The sequence below is a fragment of the Oculina patagonica genome, chromosome 6 (assembly GCF_052425735.1).
Source record: "Oculina patagonica isolate OP01 chromosome 6, crgOcupat, whole genome shotgun sequence".
Taxonomy (NCBI): Eukaryota; Metazoa; Cnidaria; class Anthozoa; order Scleractinia; family Oculinidae; genus Oculina; species Oculina patagonica.
This window is the reverse complement of record NC_135763.1, coordinates 30589438-30608061: the sequence shown is the minus strand read 5'-3', so window position 1 is coordinate 30608061 and position 18624 is coordinate 30589438. Positions and strand designations below refer to the sequence as shown.

The following is an 18624-nucleotide window of genomic DNA, read 5'->3' as shown; positions in this document are numbered from 1 at the left end:
ATGTGACCGAGCTAGTTCCTTTCATCCAACGGTAAAGAAATAAAAAGTGATTTCTGCAATGCTGTAGTTCAGTTCTATTTGCAAAGCCTGGTTTTCCCGCCAGATCGAACTCTTCTAAAAAAAAAAATTCAAGTGTATTTTTCTCAAAAATGCTTTCTGTTGTGTGGGACGTGTACGTACATGTGAACAAGAATACAGCAGCACAGAATTTGTAAACAGCAGCACGCTTATTTCATCGCACGTGATTCTCTATTGTTCTTCCTAATTAGCATTTTACCGGACTCATTAGCATATAAAAGTCAAGTTATGTGAAATCGTTCTAATGAAGTGATTTATTTTAATATTTAGTTAGTATGAATACTCCTCTGTTAGGCCTGAATATTGACTCCAAGCCTATTTATGTATACATTTCAATAATGGTCAGCGGTAACACACATTGATATCAATTGTTGAATTATTGAGCTTTTCTGATTCTCTTAGTACTTCATGAAGATGGCATAGTAAGAGTGGATAAGTTCCTTGGAATAAATATTGTACTGCAGCCCAAGGGAGGATCCCCGGTCATATGTGGGGCATTTGACCTCTTTTGCCTCCCTCACCTTGGGGAATTTGAGTAAGACTGGGCCCCAGGGTAGGGCATACCTGCCAACTCTCCAGATTTTCCCGGGAGTCTCCAAGTTTTTCATCAAGTCTCCTGGGCTGATTTTTAGAGAGTATTCATACATTGTTTTTAATGATATCCTTACAATGCAAAGATTTCTGGACATCTCCAGATTTTTGTACTCTGGGTAGGGACATTTGATTTTGTTGTCTTTCTGGATAATTATTACAAAAAGTTACAGTAAAACATGACATATGGCATGTGCATGTTGCAATCATGATAAATTTTACTTTGTGTAAAACAGAACATACATGAACTAAAACAATGTGCCAACGACAGAGTAGCAATGAAATGTTATATGCCTGGTTACAAAGTTTCAAGTTCATAAAACACCAATGTCGCCAATGCCATCCTTCAACTTACAAACAAACTGTGGATGAATCCTTTGACTTCAACAACAGTTAACACTTTTAATTAACACAAGAAAAAAAGTGAATCAGTCATGACAACATGAATACAAAAATTACTGTGTTCTATTTATCAATAAATTATTAATTTGTTTATCAATTCATTTTTTCACAATATCTGTTCCAGTAATGTAAACTTTAAAATGGACTTTTCCTTTGAACATTTGCTAAAATTGCCAAAGCTGTCATATACAAGTATAGTTTGTTGTAGAAGTGTTTATAAATATTAAATTGCAATAGGTTTTATATGGCTGACAGAAATTACCCTTTGCATTTTAGGATAAACAAGAGGAAACATTTGCCTCTTCATTTTTATTTAAAGAATACTTGTCACTAATATGAGGTTTGGCAAAAGCAGAAAGGAAAATCCAGGCAACATGCAAGATGACAAACAGAGGAAAAGACTTTTGACATGCAATGATGAAGGAGAAAGTCCTTTTGTATGCAACCAATGTGGCAAGTGTTTTAAACAGGAAAAATATCTTAAAGCACATAAAAGAACACATACTGGAGAGAAGCCTTTTGTGTGTAACCAGTGCGGGAAGTGTTATAGTCATGCTTCGAGTCTAAGGCACCATAAGAGAACTCACACAGGAGAGAAGCCTTTTGTGTGTAACCAGTGTGGGAAAAGTTTTATTCGTGCAGCATACCTTAAGCGACATAAACAGACTCACACGGGAGAGAAGCCTTTTGAATGTGACCAGTGTGGGAAGCGTTTTGGTCAGGCAGGGCATCTTAGAGATCATAAAAGAACACACACAGGAGAAAAGCCTTTTGAATGTAACCAGTGCGGGAAGTGTTTCATTCATGCAGGAACACTTAAATTACATGCAAGATTGCATACAGGAGAGAAGCCTTATAAATGCAACCAATGTGGCAAGTGCTTTAAACAGGAAAAATATCTTAAAGCACATATTAAAAGAAGGCATACTGAAGAGACGCCTTTTATGTGTAACCAGTGCGGGAAGTGTTATAGTCATGCTTCAACTCTAAAGCAACATAAGAGAACTCACACAGGAGAGAAGCCTTTTGTGTGTAACCAGTGCGGGAAGTGTTATAGTCATGTTTCGAGTCTAAAGCACCATAAGAGAACTCACACAGGAGAGAAGCCTTTTGTGTGTAACCAGTGTGGGAAAAGTTTTATTCGTGCAGCATACCTTAAGCGACATAAACAAACTCACACAGGAGAGAAGCCTTTTGAATGTAACCAGTGTGGGAAGCGTTTTGGTCAGGCAGGGCATCTTAGAGAACATAAAAGAACACACACAGGAGAAAAGCCTTTTGAATGTAACCAGTGCGGGAAGTGTTTCATTCAGGCAGGAACACTTAAGATACATGCAAGATTGCATACAGGAGAGAAGCCTTATAAATGCAACCAATGTGGCAAGTGTTATAGTCAGTCAGCTCATCTAAAGGAGCATAAAAAAACACACACAGGAGAAAAGCCTTTTGAATGTAACCAGTGCGGGAAGTGTTTCATTCAGGCAGGAACACTTAAGATACATGCAAGATTGCATACAGGAGAGAAGCCTTATAAATGCAACCAATGTGGCAAGTGTTATAGTCAGTCAGCTCATCTAAAGGAACATAAAAAAACACACACAGGAGAAAAGCCTTTTCAATGTAACCAGTGTGGGAAGTGTTTCATTCGGGCGGGAGCACTTAAGATACATGTAAGATTGCATACAGGAAAGAAGCCTTTTGAATGCAACCAGTGTGGCAAGTGTTTTAATCGGGCTGGGAGATTAAACCAACATAAAAGAACACACACAGGAGAAATACCTTTTGTGTCCAACCAGAGTGGCAAGTGTCATATATATGAGGGAGCTTGTAAAGCTATTAAGAAAGAACGTCATGCAGAGAGGCCATTGACAAATGTGGAGGATGACAATTACTTCAGCATCTCTGAACTTTTAAGTGACATTAAAGAAATCAAACAGGAATGAAGCTATATAAACATGTACCTTGTACGTGTGTAAGCATATTCCTGTTTAAAACACTTGCCACATTGGTTGCATTTATAACATATATTTAGTGTTTCATTTCTTGAAAGGCCTGGGAACTTTTCGGGCCCCTAAAGCCGTTTTAGTTATCTGTATCTTAAAAACAGAGAAGAAACCCAAGAAGAGATGTTTTTTTTAGAGTTATTGTACTTATATTTAATTTTCTGTGATATTTCATAAAAAGGCCTATGGCAGAGTGGGTGAATTGGAGATCGTAGGATTAAAACTTCCCCTCCTGAACATTTAGTGCCATAAGCTGATTAGTTTGAAATCGCAAGTTGTTGAACTCTAATACCAGTAATTATTATATCTTTGTACACTTGTGTGCGAGACATTGTTCACAGTGTGCAAATAATTTATAACGGTAACCTAAAACTTGGAATATTAGGCTATTGTTATGATTGCTGCCCACTTAGTTTAGTAATTTGCAAAATTCTGGATTGAACAGATGCTATATTATGTATTTTCACCTGGTATTCAGAGAAACAAATTATTAATTACCGGTTTGCTAAAAATCCTTTGCCTGATATGTTTATGGGAATTTAAGGGTCAAATATTAAATTATATATGTGCGGTTGAGCGTAGCGACTAGAAGGTAATCTGACAAAAAAGGAGGAAGAGTTTTATTGTGGGAAAATTTTCTGCAGACAATATGGATATCTTGCTTAGTTCCAGTACAGCAGTTTTCCCAGACCACAAGTATGACATCACTTTTTGGTGACATATCCTGAGCAAACTACCAGGCTTTCACTCATTGGGTTGACTAACCACAACGAAAACAGAAGCCAAGGAACTAGACAAATGGATATCCTAATAATTAATCCTTATATCCTAATCTTGTGTTTTGAATTTGACGAAATATTTTTATTATGTTGCATGCATTGTAAAACCCAGGGGATCTACTCAAAAAAGTTTTAGATGGGGAGGTCTAAACCCCCCTTCCTTTATTTCTTTATTTACCGCTATTGCTTTATTTAATTATTACATGTACTTTTTTACATATTTCTTTTTTCATGCTTTAGTGCCAAACAACCTCACAATAATTATGTGAATATTATTTATTTTCACTCAGCTTGATTAGCTTTTTAGTTATTTTGAGTAAATTTACCTATTTTTGTGTTTATATATATTATGTTGAATTGTAAATTATCTTATTCATTTTTGTTTTTTGGTAATGAAGCATGTGTTTTTGTTGTTCAAAAAATGATACACTTTTCTCATAAATACAAAAGGTTTTAAAGTTTAGAGGTCGTGGAGGTGGGGAATAAGGGCGTCTAAAATCCCATTTTCCAACTCAAATTTTCCCCTTTTTTCAGCCTATTGTTTTCCCGATGTTCTTCATAATCACAATCCTAGTTTTATTATAAATTTGTTTTGTTGGGGGGGGGGGGGGGGGAAGGGCTGGCAGTTGACGCCACCAGGAAAATTATAAAGCTAAGAAAACTGAAAGAAAAAAAAGAAAAACTAGACTTCATAAAAACAGTTGTCTCTGCCAGGAAGAGTTTCCCCCGCAGACAAAAATTCCTAGGCTAAACTGAGGGACCTCATTTCCGTACCTGGGATAGGGAAAGTCAGTCAGCAAATTTGGATTTACTGTAAACTTGAAAGATGGAATTGAAAAAGAACCTTTCATGAGTGGAAATACAAATCATTACAGAAACTTTAACTACTTGTAGCCCGGGAGGGGGACTCCCATATGAAAGGGAGGGGGATGCTTGTCGTCTCGCTTAGGGGTGTAAATTTCGGACTTTGGGTCTCACTTAGGGTGTTCTGGGCAAACTGTCATAATTTTCAGCCGTCAAGGTCTCGTTTAGGGTTGCACGCGAAGAAATAACCAAAAAGAAAGAATTTTCATTCGTTATATTTACTCGATTCATATAAACAAAGTCTCTTTTAGGGGTCTTCATAAGCTTCGGCCACGCCCAGATTGGTCTCTTTTAGGGGTTAAATTCAAAATTTCCGACGAGCATTCCCGTCCCTTCTATATGGGAGTCCCCACTCATAAGGGAGCCCCGGACTGGGCACTGGGCACTAGAAGGTTTGTGTTTTCAATATGGCCGCCTTCATGCGTGGGCTGATCGTGGTTTGAATTCTTTGCAGCTCTTTTATCGACTGTGTTGCGTCAGTCAAGGTATGGAAATCTTTTAAAGGGCATTTGCGCAAAATAATAGAGCAGCATTTGTAAGCTGAAAGCTTTTGTAATACTATTACAAAACACCTCAAGCGTTCCTGTCAGGGTGGATTAATGATTCCATTATTGCAAATTTGATTTCTGAAAAGATTTCCGCACAGCCCCCTACATTAATTATGTATGCAACTATTTCATACTATCACTATACATAAACAGCAATCATGAAAAGAACGAATCAGTCAGAAAATTGTATGCATAATTAATGTATGGGGCTGTGCGGAAATCTTGCCTTGATTTCATTCTTTGCTTCAATATTCCAATGTTCAAACGGCGACTCGATTCAAAACTCGAATGTTGATTTCACAGGGTGGCAAAGGGGGGGGGGGGGGGGGGTACCAATCACGCATCACGTTGAATTTTTGAGTTAAATCACGTATCACGGAGAACATTTTTAAACAATCACGCATCACGTAAAAATAAGAAAGTGTGCTGAGCTAATTTTGGAGGATTTCAACTTTTTGATGATGTATTATTAAAAATTACATTGTAGGCAAAATTTCTTGGATTGGTTGCCTGTTATTGTTAATTTTTGAACATAAAATTACTAAATTGTTTTTTTGGACAAATTTGTAATAATCCCAATGCCAAATTTCGGTGAAATTTTTCAAACTTTGAAGACTGGCGAAGTTATTTAAAATAAAGCTTAGTTCCAGAATTGAAACCAGCGAGCCTCTTTATTGACCTTCATTTACATGTAAATGTATTTAATTTAATTTGAAGAGCTTTAAATATCACGGATAACCTTGAAGTAAATCACGTGTCACGCTCTTGTAAAATAGTCAAATCACGCATCACGTTGTGATGTCCAGTCCCGCATCACGCGGCTTATTTTGGCTCCATCACGAATCACGCTACTAATTTTGGGGGCATCACGCGTCACGCGGAAACCCTTTGCCACCCTGATTTCATTCATGAGACAGACACGTGAGAATTTGAAAAAGTTCCCCAATTTGCATAAAATGGGTCAACGATACTTTTCTCACTTTTTCTTCTGCCAGTAGTATTTTTGTGCCTTTTCATTGCATCAAAATGTCTCGCCTCTCTTTTGGTATTATCATAGGGTTGAAATAAACAAATGTGAAGAACAAAATGATGGGAAAACACCATGTGTGACATTTGACCGTTGACTAGTTTATGAAATATTGTGATTCAATTCAAGAATGGAATATTGAAGCAAAGAATGAATCAAATTTGCAATAATGGAATCATTAATCCATGCTTGTCAGGAACGCTTGAGGTGTTTTGACTGTAAATAGATATTTTGTTTACAAGCTAGTTCAATCCCAGACAAAAATCTTGGGAAGTTTTTCCCTTTTGTTCTTCCTCTAAACTCCCCTCCCCTCCCCTATTCAATGTTAACCGAATAGCGATCTTTCACATACAAGGTTGTAAAGTTAGGGACAAACATTGATAGGAGGAACGGGGGATCCTGCAACAGGAATGGCGATTGCTAAATTGAATTAGAAACTCTCTCTAATCGGGATCCGGAATGAAGTCGTTCTTACAACTTTCCCAACTCTTTCTGTCTTGAGTTGTAGATACTTTCATTTATTTGTCCACTAGAAAATTATCGACACTCAAATATAGGTTCTTACTTCTTGCTAAGCTGATACACTACAGAATGAGTCAGTTGGTGATCCGACTGTTTTTTAATTAGATCAGTATTGCAGGCCTCTCTGTTTTAAGGTGATTCCACTGAAATAGAGGGAGTATTAAAAATTTTCTACAACTTATCCCCGGTAGTCCAGGTTACAGTTATGTTACATTAGCATTACAAAAATGAAATAAAAAATGGGGGTCACGGCGCTAGTTTTTGTGCAAAATGGATAGATTTAGTAAATAAACCCCTTCAGGCGGCTGGTATGTTGGAGGACAATGGCCGAGGCTGAAAGGTTGTTGAAAAATGAACACATTACAACTTCACCGCGCTTAAAATGTGTCTTTTTGAAATGGGCAATACCGCTGGAAATTGTAGTCTGAAGGCTCCATTTATTCCTTTGGGTATAAGTTTCGGTAGCTGCCGAAACTGTGTCGCACAACTTCGGTTTTATTCGTTTCTAAAAAGGCGAGATATTTTGGAAGAAGCCGCCCAAGTGACTTCAAAAGAGTGTAACAATAGCGCAATTAACCTTTCTTGAGCGAATGAAGTTGTGAACGTATCCTTTTGTTGTTGAGTTGTGATTGAACTTCCGATAACCACTACAGACACGCGATGTATTTTTCGCTTTTATATTTATTAAAAAATAAAGAGCTTGTTGAGAGCTTTAAAAAGAGATCTTGAACGAGCTATTTTGATCGTTGTAGGCGATTTTAGTTTTGTTTTCGCCGAGCGCGTAGCGGCGGGCTCGATTTACAAAGTTAATTATGCGTATCCAAATTCTGACACATGTTGATAATTGTTTATGCCCAGATAGCTCCAAAATCGCTTTTTATAGAGTTAAGTGCTTCCTTCTGTTGTTGGTATTTTATTCGAAGCGTTTTTAGTGCAGATAAAAGAGATTTTAATCAAGGACAGTTTTCTATAGTCTATCTAAGCTGAGTGATCACTTTGTTTTTTAAAGTTTAGCGTTTTCGTCTATCCCGTGCCGTCTATGAAGTACGTATCCCGCAGAATAAAAAACAAACAATGGATTTGATTTGATTTTTGATTTTTCCGCACAAAAATGCGCGTTAAATAATTGATTTATAGTTTTGTGAACACAGGAAACTCTTTAATTTTCCTAGCCTTGTAATGTGAAACCGTGCTGCACGCGCGCCAAGTTTTAATATTTTTCGCCGACAATTGTTAGGCTTACTAAATATAATCTTCGCTTAACAATATTGTGTGTCACGCCAAACTTTTGATTTACGTTAAACAGTTATTTAGTAATTAAAACGAAACGCATTTGTTCAGTCTCGATTCGACTGAGTCGCTTAAATAAACGTGCTGTGTTGCACAATAATGTCACTCGTCTAAATGTCACTATAGTCACGCAAAAACCACGGCCGATCGAATAAAATATTCCAAACAACAAAGGCAAGTGTACAGTGATTAAAGGTTCCTGTTTAATTTGTATGTGGTGTTCCTTTTTACACAATTCCTTGCTTTGTTTGCATCAAAAATATTTTCATTCGGTAAAAAGAAAATATACTTTAGTACGCGAGCTTGCTTTGTTTATCTTTGCGCGCGTCCACTGGCTCTAAAACTTCTGCAGTTTTTAAGTAAATGAATTACATTTCCACGCATTGAAAGTGATAGAAAATAAAATCAGTCGAGCGGATTCCCAGGAGATATTTTTCAGTCTGTGAACAAAAGAAATACTTCTCACCTACATCAAAGATGTTGCGCTCTTCGCGATCTTCGGAAGCTTGCCGGCTTGTCGGCAAATACATCGGAATGAATAGGCAATGAGTTAAAACAATAGCTTGAATATATGAATGCTTAATAACCTCAAAATTTGAGGTACACATTTAAAGCGCGGTGAAGTTGTAATGAGTTGGCCGAGGAGCGAAGCTTCGAGGGCAACTGTGAAATTTTGAGGACAATCTTTCAGCCAAGGGCAATATCCTCCAATATACCAGCAAGCCAGAAAGGGGTTTATTTATTTTATAATCCTCCGATTTATTTCTACAATGCCCTTCATCGCCAGTAAATTTATAAAAAAAACCTACGTAATAAACCCGGCTTAACTGTGATTACAAATGTAAGTTGATTGGTTTACGTGATTTTTAACTCTGTGATTTCATTAAAAGTTAGAATTGAATAAGATGACTTCATTCGTTTTTTTTTTTTGCCGGCCTACAAAATCGGGCGATGGATATCAAATCGGACGGGGTATATTCGCTGATACCCGTCGTCCGATTTTGTACCACGTGATGCGTTTTGTCCAATGAGTGCGCGCAAAAATTAATGGATGGGTTATAAGTAACGATATGACCTGCGAGGTACTGGTATATATAAGGACCTCTAGTAATCCGAATGGGGAACTATCGTTTCTAGAAAAAATCATTACTTACATTAAAATATTAGCCTAGTTCAACAAAAAAGACTTTGATCTTATATTATAAACCATTCTTATTGAACAGGAATTAGGTTTATGCACTTTAGGATAAACAAGACATTTGCCTTGTCATTTTTATTTCTAGACTTCTGGTCCCTGAAATAAGGTTTGGCAAAATCGAGAAGGAAAATCAAGGCAACATGCAAGATCGCATACGGGAGAAAAGTCTTTTGAATTGTAATCATGGAGGAGAGAGTCCTTTTATATGTAACCAATGTGGCAAGTGTTTTAAACAGGCAAGATATCTTAACATAAAAGAACACACACAGGAGAGAAGCCTTTTGTGTGTAACCAGTGTGCCAAACGTTTTACTCGTTCAGCACACCTTACCCAACATAAAAAGAACTCACACAGGAGAGAAGCCTTTTGAATGTAACCAGTGTGGCAAGTGTTTTAATCAGGCAGGAGCACTAAAGAGACATGCAAGATTACACACAGGAGAGAAGCCTTTTGAATGTAATCAGTACGTGTGGCAAGTGTTTTACTCATGTAGGAAATCTTAACCAACATAAAAGAACTCACATAGGAGACAAGCCTTTTTTGTGTAACCAGTGTGCCAAAAGTTTTACTCGTTCAGCACACCTTATCCAACATAAAAGATTACTCACACAGGAGAGAAGCCTTTTGAATGTAACCAGTGTGGCAAGTGTTTTAATCAGGCAGGAGCACTAATTAAAAGAGACATGCAAGATTACACACAGGAGAGAAGCCTTTTGAATGTAATCAGTGTGGCAAGTGTTTTACTCATGTAGGAAATCTTAACCAACATAAAAGAACTCACATAGGAGAGAAGCCTTTTGTGTATAACCAGTGTGCGAAAAGTTTTACTCGTTCAGCACACCTTATCCAACATAAAAGAACTCACACAAGAGAGAAGCCTTTTGTGTGTAACCAGTGTGCCAAAAGTTTTACTCGTTCAGCACACCTTATCCAACATAAAAGAACTCACACAGGAGAGAAGCCTTTTGAATGTAACCAGTGTGGCAAGTGCTTTAGACAGGCAGGAGCACTAAAGAGACATGCAAGATTACACACAGGAGACAAGCCTTTTGAATGTAACCAGTGCGGAAAGTGTTTTACTCAGGTAGGATATCTTAACCAACATAAAAGAACTCACATAGGAGACAAGCCTTTTGAATGTAACCAGTGCGGAAAGTTTTTCAATCGGGCAAGAAATCTAAAGGTATATGCAAGATTACACACAGGAGAGAAACCGTATAAATGCAGCCAGTGTGGCAAGTGTCATAGATATGAAGGAGCTTGTGAAGCTAATAAGAAAGAATGCCATGCAGAGAGGCCATTGACAAATGAGGAGGATGACAATTACCTCAGCATCTCTGAACTTTTAAGTGACATTAAAGAAATCAAACAGGAATGAAGCCTTATTAACATGCACCTTGTACATGTGTTAGCATGATACATGTTGTGTTCTTAAAAAGTGAGTACTGCTGCAGAGTAGGTTATTTTGCTTCTGAAAGAACTTAAGGTGTGCTGGTAATAGCAACAAACTGGTTTGCTTCTCAAGTTACTTCACATTGACTCTTAACATTTACGCACCAAAAATCTGACAGAAGTCCTGCTCTAGTTACACAAGACTCCTCAAGTTGTTGTTGTTAAGGTTGTTGTCCTCATAAAGGACTATGTTTAGTATGTTTCACAAAAAAGCCCTAAAGCAGAAGGGATGGATGGGGGGATGGGTGTAGGGAGACTCAATCTTCCCCTTCTGAACATTAAGTGCCAGTTTTGAACTTTAATGTCATGTCTTTGTATACTGACACTTTTGTGCGAGAGATTCTCCACAGCGTGAAGAACATAGAACAAAAGGCTATTGATTATTAACACTGCCATTCAAGTGCAAAAATTCTGGATGGAACAGATGCTAATAAATATATATAATCCTTTTAGATGCTGCTGATGGCTGTTGGTAAAAATGAAAGCCTGAAGCATTCTATGTGGGGTAATTTGCTGCAAACAATATAGATATCCTAATAAAAGCTTCTGTGGTTAATTTCACAAAGTGTGGCATATTTTTGCACAACCAAGGGGAGGTATCTGACAGTTTAGAATATAACATAAAGAAGGCAAGGCCGAGAAGCTTAATTCTTGTAATAAACCAAAACTTGGTTTTTACAATGATTAAGCTTCTCGGCCTTGCCTTCTTTATGTTAAGGGGAGGTATGCCTGAGGTCTAAATCAGTATTTGCCCTTTCTTTTGCCATTTTCAAGAGAAAAGGTTACCCTTGTTAGCCTGCGAAGCTAGCAGGAATAGGGGGTGGGAGTGATGTTGCTGGCAAAGTCGCAAGTGAAATTCCCAACTCAACCCCTTAGCAATCCCCCCTTGGCAGGCCACTAAAATAAACCAAAACAAAATCACTCTGTCGAAAAAAAAAAAAAAAAGAAATTTATCCCGCCAGTTATGCAGGCATACACGATCGGCATACATGATCGGCAACTTTTTGTGCCCTAGATGGAGCCATTCCATATAGTCCGCCCCCTACTGGGTAATTTTTAATGGTACATGTAAAGGGGTCGTGGGTTCATATCCCATCTGGAACTTGGAATTTTTTTTCCGAGTTTTTCAGTTGATGCAAAATTTATCATGCTATATTTCCACGTAAAGACTCACTTGGGTGGTGACATGTAAAGGGGCTGTGTAAAGGTGGGGGGAGGGGGGGGGGTTGGGGGTGGAGAAAGGCAAGGTATTTACCTTTTTCCTTAAGGCTCTGTTGCACAAGGCTATTATGGTTATGAGACAATTCTAATGATGGAGGGGTGTTCGCCGGAAAATTCTGACAGGAGATGCTTTCTTAAAGGTACCAGAACCTCATTAGTAATTAAAGTGGGTGAAAATAAAAGTTATTTGTGTAAGAAATGCATTCCTCTTCCCTTCATTTTTAAGGCCCCTCAAAAGTACTGCAACAATTCTAGTGGTGTTCATTTTAGGTTTTAGCACCCTTTGCAGTACCAATCCACAAAGTTTTTCTCCTAAAAGGTATGACTAGTGTAGTGTTTGACTATAAAAGAGGTTACATGTACTCTACTCGAGGCCGCAAAAGTGAAGGGTTTGGCTACCCACCCTCCCCCTACTCGAGTAAGTCGGGTTGACCTCCTCAGCTCCTGTCCTCTCCTGGTCTTGGGCTTGTCCCAGGCCAGAGTGATTCTGCATACCTTATTGCCTTGTCATATATAACAGTACCCAGGGTAGTCATATTGTTGTTATGCTTTATATTTTTAAAAGTTTGAGAGTAAAATCTGATCAAGACGTTCAGGGCTGTACCTAGGATTTTTTGTCTGTGGGGGGCAAACTCCGCTAAACTCCCCTGCAGGGGCAAACTCTAATTTAGCTACAAGAAAAAGCCCAGCAAAATCAAACACTGTTAGAAATTTAGTTTTGCTGGCGGGGGGCAACTGCCCCCTCTGCCCCCCATTAGGTATGGCCCTGATGTTGATTGCCATTGTCGTTCTTTAAATTCTGACCAGTGGTTTTAGTCCTTGCACGCCTTAAATCCCAACAAAACTGCAAGCTACTGGGGCTATTTAGCTCATCAGTTTGGATTCATAGATTCCATAGCAACCGTTCAAGCACGTTTAAGTCGGGTCCTTATGTTCGCTTCGGGGGCTACTCCGATGATGCCTTTGCATTCCCAGCCAAACCCTGTTCGTTGCATAGCATAACAGACGTTAAGGTTTGATTTTGAGCAAGCCTTGAAAGTAAACCACTGACCAGCTAGGCCTTCCATGTCACAACCACCACACCCATTTTTGTGGGGAACTTTGAGAATTAGAGTTTTCTAAAGGTCTTAGGAATAGCCTGCCTAGCAGGCACCTGTGTATTTTTTGGGCATGCATTAAGTGAAAGGCGCGAGACAGCGTAAAACAAGCAAATTTTTGCTTTTAACGATAAAAATGAAGATAAAATTGCCAAAAAATGCTTAATTATGAGCACTAGCAATTCTTTTTTGGGAAAAATTTTGGGGGAAAAATGCTCTTTAAGCCAAATGACGTCAAAAAATGCTAGCATAATCGGCAAATGCCAAGTTACAACTAGCCTGCGTTGCAGGCGAACAAAACTTTGTTCGTCTTCAACGCTGGCTATATGCACAGGCTTACCACCCTAAGTTTGTGAGGTCACAGCATGCCCTATGAATATTCAAATTACTAATGGGCACTGGGCACTAGAGTTGCTGCTTCGTCCCCAGTCGCTCGCGATCGGAGGAGCTAGAGTGTTTTCAATATGGCCGCCTTGTTCGGTATCGTAGTTTGAATTCTTTGTGGCTCTTTTTTCAACTCTTTGGCGTCAGAAGAGGTAAGAAAATCTTATAAACGGAATGTTTGAAAGTACTAGAGCAGAATTTATAACTTGCAGGCAAAAGAAATCATTGCCTTTATTTTTAGCTGGATCGATCAAGCACTAGCCTGCGAGAGCAGACGCATTCCCGGCCGTCGCTTCTCGGCGGGTGAAACTCAAGCCGAAAAAGACGTCTGCTCTCGCAGGCTAATCGAGCACTTGTTGCCCTATTTTCACGTGTCACGATCTAATCTTTACCCTTTTCACGCGTCACGCATAAACCCTTTGCTACCCTCTTGTTCATTATTACCGATTAATTTAATATAAGCACCCCAGTAAGCTTTTTAAGGGTGCAGCCTGGCCTAGCACAGGTAGCCCAAGCTCGATATATGTAGTTTTAGGTCCAAGAAAGGAAAGCAGAGGATATATCCTTTCCTTTCTTGGACCTAAAACTGCGCTAAATCGCTCTAAATCGGCTAAAAACCACACAGCACACAAAGAGAGCAACAAGGGAGTTAAGGTGAGCAGTTTTTCTTGTAATTCAACGATTATTTTTTCGATATTTTCGGCCTTATTTATTTCCCCATACAAATCCTTATAAATATGCAAATCGCTCGAATTATGCAACAATGCAAAGGCCATCTTCATTTACTCATATATCGAGCTTGGGCTACCTGTGGGCCTAGTGGTAAGGAAGCTGCACTTGTAATCCGAACGTTCTGGGTTCAAATCCCTCCTTCCTGCCAGAAGATGGATTTCATGTGTTTGGTCGTCCTGAATTTAACTTCTCCACGCTTTGTAAATAGCCAACTGGCCAGCCTCCTGCCATTGTATTTGGCACAGCTAATGCTTTAAATGTAATGACTCTTAAGAAAGTGAATAGGGATGCATTTTAATATCTTTATTTAAAGAGTACCCCAGTTAGCAAGAATACTTGAAGCTTGAAGCATGCCAAAGGTGTTGCACACTCCACTGTGCCTCCGCTTTGACCAAAAAAACGAGTAAATTAAGAAATTCAGCAATGTTAAGGCCTCTGGAGCTTAATGTACAACCCACATTTTTTTGGTTTTTATTGTGAATGAATTTAAGAACATGTCTGATTGATCAGTACTTGTCTTGTATCCTCCTTCCGCGATGCAGTCATCAGTTTGTGATTTATGTATGAATTAGTAGTCCACAAAATGAGCGTTTTCAAGGAACACACTCCTGTCTGTCCCCTCTGGAAATCCAAGATCCGGAACTCCTCCACGCCTTCGGAATTCCAATCATATCCCCCCATTCCCTACGGAATTTCAGTTCAAGGAACCCCCCCCCCCTTCCCCTCCGAATTTCAAAAAACCCATCCGTTGTGCGGTTTCGATATTTTCTTGAATCGCCCATTGGGAAGGAATTGTTTGCCTGAAGTGGGGACTTTTGTACTTTTTCATGGACTATCTTACAACATTAATTTTTTATTGAAGTTAAGTGACTCTTTTGAACATCCACAACTGCCATGGGGTTGAGCATTTTAACAGAAAGTCTTGCCTAAGTTCAAATGGCCAGCCTATGCCTGCCCCCCCCCCCTCCCTAGCCGATTAACATTGATAGGTGCATTATTTGCAATAAGTTGTATATGGTTAACAGAAATTCCTCTTTTCATTTTAGGATAAACGAGAGGAAACATTTGCCGCTTATTCTTTTAAAGAATACTAGTCACTGATATAAGGTTTGGCAAAATCAGGAAAGAAATTCCAGGCAACATGCAAGATGACAAACAGGAGAGAAGGCTTTTGAAATGTAATTATGAAGGAGAGAGTCCTTTAGAGTCCCATCAAGGTGGAAATCGTAAGGAAAATAAGAAATCACACACAGGAGAGAGGCATTTTGTATGTAACCAATGTGGCAAGAGTTTTAAACGAGCAAGAACTCTTGAGCAACATGAAAGAACACACACAGGAGAGAAGCCATTTGACTGTAACAAGTGTGGCAAGTGTTTTAGTCAGGTAGCAAATCTTATGCGACATAAAATACTTCACACAGGAAAGAGGCCTTTTGAATGTAATCAGTGTGGCAAATTGTTTAAACAATCTAGTGCTCTAAAGGAACATAAAAAAACACATACAGGAGAGAAGCCTTTTGTGTGTAACCAGTGTGGCAAACGTTTCACTCGTTTACACAATCTAAAGCAACATATAGTGATTCATACAGGAGAAAAGCCTTTTGAATGTAACCAATGTGGCAAGTGTTTTAATCGGGAAGGAAACCTTAAGCAACATAAAAGAACACACACAGGAGAGAAGCCTTTTGAATGTAACCAGTGTGGGAAGTGTTTTGGCCAGACAGGGCATCTTAGGGAACATAAAAAAACACACAAAGGAGAAAAGCCATTTGAATGTAAAAAGTGTGGCAAGTGTTTTAGTCAGGCAGGAAATCTTAACAAACATAAAAGGACCCACACAGGAGAGAGACCTTTTGAATGTAACCATTGTGGCAAGTGTTTCAATCATGGAGGGGCACTAAAGAGACATGCAAGATTACACACAGGAGAGAAGCCTTTTGAATGTAACCAATGTGGCAAGTGTTTTAGTCGGGTAGGAAATCTTAACAAACATAAAAGGACTCACTCAGGAGGAAGGCCTTATGAATGTGACCAGTGCGAGAAGTGTTTTGGTCAGGCATGGCATCTTAGGGAACATAAAAAAACACACACAGGAGAGCCTTTTAAATGTAAAAAGTGTGGCAAGTGTTTTAGTTGCGTAGGAAATCTTAACCAACATAAAAGAACTCACACAGGAGAGAAGCCCTATAAATGTAACCAGTGCGGCTATTGTTTTAGTCGGGTAGGACATCTTAACGAACATAAGAAAACACACACAGGAGAGAAGCCTTTTGAGTGTAACCAGTGTGGCAAGCGTTTTAATCGGGCAAGAAATTTAAAGGTACATGCAAGATTACACACAGGTGAGAAGCCTTTTGAATGTAACCAGTGTGGCAAGTGTTTTAGTCTGGTAGGAAATCTTAATGAACATAAAAGAACTCACACAGGAGACAAGCCTTTTGAGTGTAACCAATGTGGCAAGTGTTTCAGTCAGGCAGGATCACTAAAAGTACATGCAAGATCACATACAGGAGAGAAGCCTTTTGAGTGTAACCAGTGTGGCAAGTGTTTTAATCATGCAGGGAGTTTTAACCGACATAAAAGGAGACACACAGGAGAAAAGCCTTTTGTGTGCAATCAGTGTGGCAAGTGTCATATATTTGAAGGAGCTTGTAAAACTAATAAAAAAGAACACCATGCAGAGAGGCCATTGACAAATGAGGAGGATGACAATTACTTCAGCATCTCTGAACTTTTAAGTGACATTAAACTGATTAAAGAAATAAAACAGGAATGAAGCCTTATAAACATGTACCTTGTACATGCGTAAGCATGATACATATAATGTTCTTAAAAAGAAAGTGAGTACTGCTGTAGAGCAGGTTATTTTGTTTCTGAAAGAGTTTAAGATTGCTGGTAACAGTAGACTGTCCACAGCCTCTCAATTTTTCAACGCAAAAACAGACGAAGTTGCGCTGGCGTCCAGTTCTCTCGCCTTCTCACCGCGCCTCCGTCGAAAACACGAAAATGAGGGCTGTGGACAGTCTATGGTAACAGCAACAAACTGTTTTGCTTAGAACTCAAGTTGCGTCACATTGACTCTTAAGAGGCCTGCCATGGGGGGGGGGGGGGGTTGGTTCCCGCATCGCTTGTCTTAATTTAAAAATTGCGCCATGTCACTGTTTTATCAAACTTCACAGAAAATTACTTGTCCTTGTCAGAATTTAGGTTTTTTCAAAAGGGTTGTCATTCGTCGTGGTTTTATTTTGTGTGCTGTCGCTACTTTTTGGGCCATGTCGCTTGTCAAAATTTACCCTGGCAGGGCCTCTCTTAACATTATTTTCTGACAATAGTTCTGATTTTATGTTTAGTAATATTTCACCAGAGAATGTCTATAGCAGAAGGGGTGGATGGGGTAAAAGGAGACTCGATCTTCCCCTTCTGAGCATTAAGTGCCAGTTTTGAACTTTAATATCATGTCTTTGTACACTAACACTTGTGCAGATTCTTCACAGCTTGCAAATATTACTTAAAACTCAAACTGCAAGGCTATTAATAATTACTATTACCGCTGCCATTTAAGTTGCAAAAATTCTGGATTGAACAGATGCTTTCTTGTATAATCATTTTAGATGCTGCCAATGACTGTTGGTGAAAAAAGAAAACAGGAGAATTTTATGTGGGGTAATTTTCTGCAAACGATTTAGATATCCTAATAAAATCTTCTGTGATTAATTTCTCATGTGTGCCATTTTTCACAACCTACGGGAGGTACGCCTGACGTTTAAATGCTTACCCTTTATTTTGCCATTTTCAAGCCGTAGAGAAAAGGTAACCCTCGTTAGCCTGCATTGCTGGCAGGAATAGGGGGGTGGGAGTGATGTCGTATTGCTGGCAAAGTCGTGATTAAAATTCCCAACTAGACTCTTAACCAATCTCCCCTTGGGGCAAACCACTTGAGTTGACCAAAACAAAATCACTCTGCTGAAAAAAAAAACAACCGGTCACAAAATCCTGCCAGCTATGCAGACTACACTTTCGTGTACTCTGGATAGGAAATGGTACCCACCACCCGGCTTCAGAATGCCCCACCACTCTTTAGTATACTCCAAGTTTTGAAAGTCATAGGAGCCAGCCATCCCATATAGTCTGATATAGGGAGTACCCCCCTGCCCCCCTGTGCACATGCACAGTAACAAACTGTTTCAGTATCTACTGGATAATTTTAAATGGTAGTTGTAAAGGGGCTGCATTAGCGGGGAGAAAGGCAAGGGATTTGCTTCCTTGCTTATGGCCCTTTTGCATGAGGCTATTATGGTCTTGAGACAATTCCAATGACGGAGTTTTAGCTGGAAAGGGAAGCCCCAGACTGGAGGGTCCAAAAATAGGTTTTGCATGATGAAAAATGGGGCTTTAAATAAAGGCGAAATGTGATGTGGAATACGAAAAGTTTTAGT

At 39.1% G+C, this 18624-nt stretch overlaps 2 protein-coding genes across 3 annotated transcripts in view; both read left to right on the top strand.

The window, feature by feature from the left end:
• The window catches only part of LOC144658171 (uncharacterized), a 126808-nt gene extending 108904 nt beyond the window's left edge, over positions 1-17904 (top strand). The window contains exons 2-5 of one of the 2 annotated variants that reach the window (XM_078518528.1): positions 1348-2635; positions 4144-4159; positions 9982-10999; positions 17590-17904. In XM_078518528.1, the coding sequence (XP_078374654.1) occupies positions 1407-2635; positions 4144-4159; positions 9982-10680 (1944 nt within the window). In that variant the 5' untranslated portion in view covers positions 1348-1406 and the 3' untranslated portion in view covers positions 10681-10999; positions 17590-17904. Of the gene's footprint in view, positions 1-1347; positions 4103-4143; positions 4160-9981; positions 11000-17589 lie in introns of those variants that run through there. The other variant, XM_078518527.1, reaches the window with a different exon arrangement.
• Positions 13514-17904, top strand: LOC144658169 (uncharacterized). The gene is made up of 3 exons (XM_078518524.1): positions 13514-13608; positions 15235-17090; positions 17225-17904. Exon 2 carries the CDS (start codon positions 15330-15332, stop codon positions 16962-16964), a length of 1635 nt encoding a protein of 544 aa, XP_078374650.1. The 5' UTR covers positions 13514-13608; positions 15235-15329; the 3' UTR covers positions 16965-17090; positions 17225-17904.
• Positions 17905-18624: the final 720 nt, after the last annotated feature.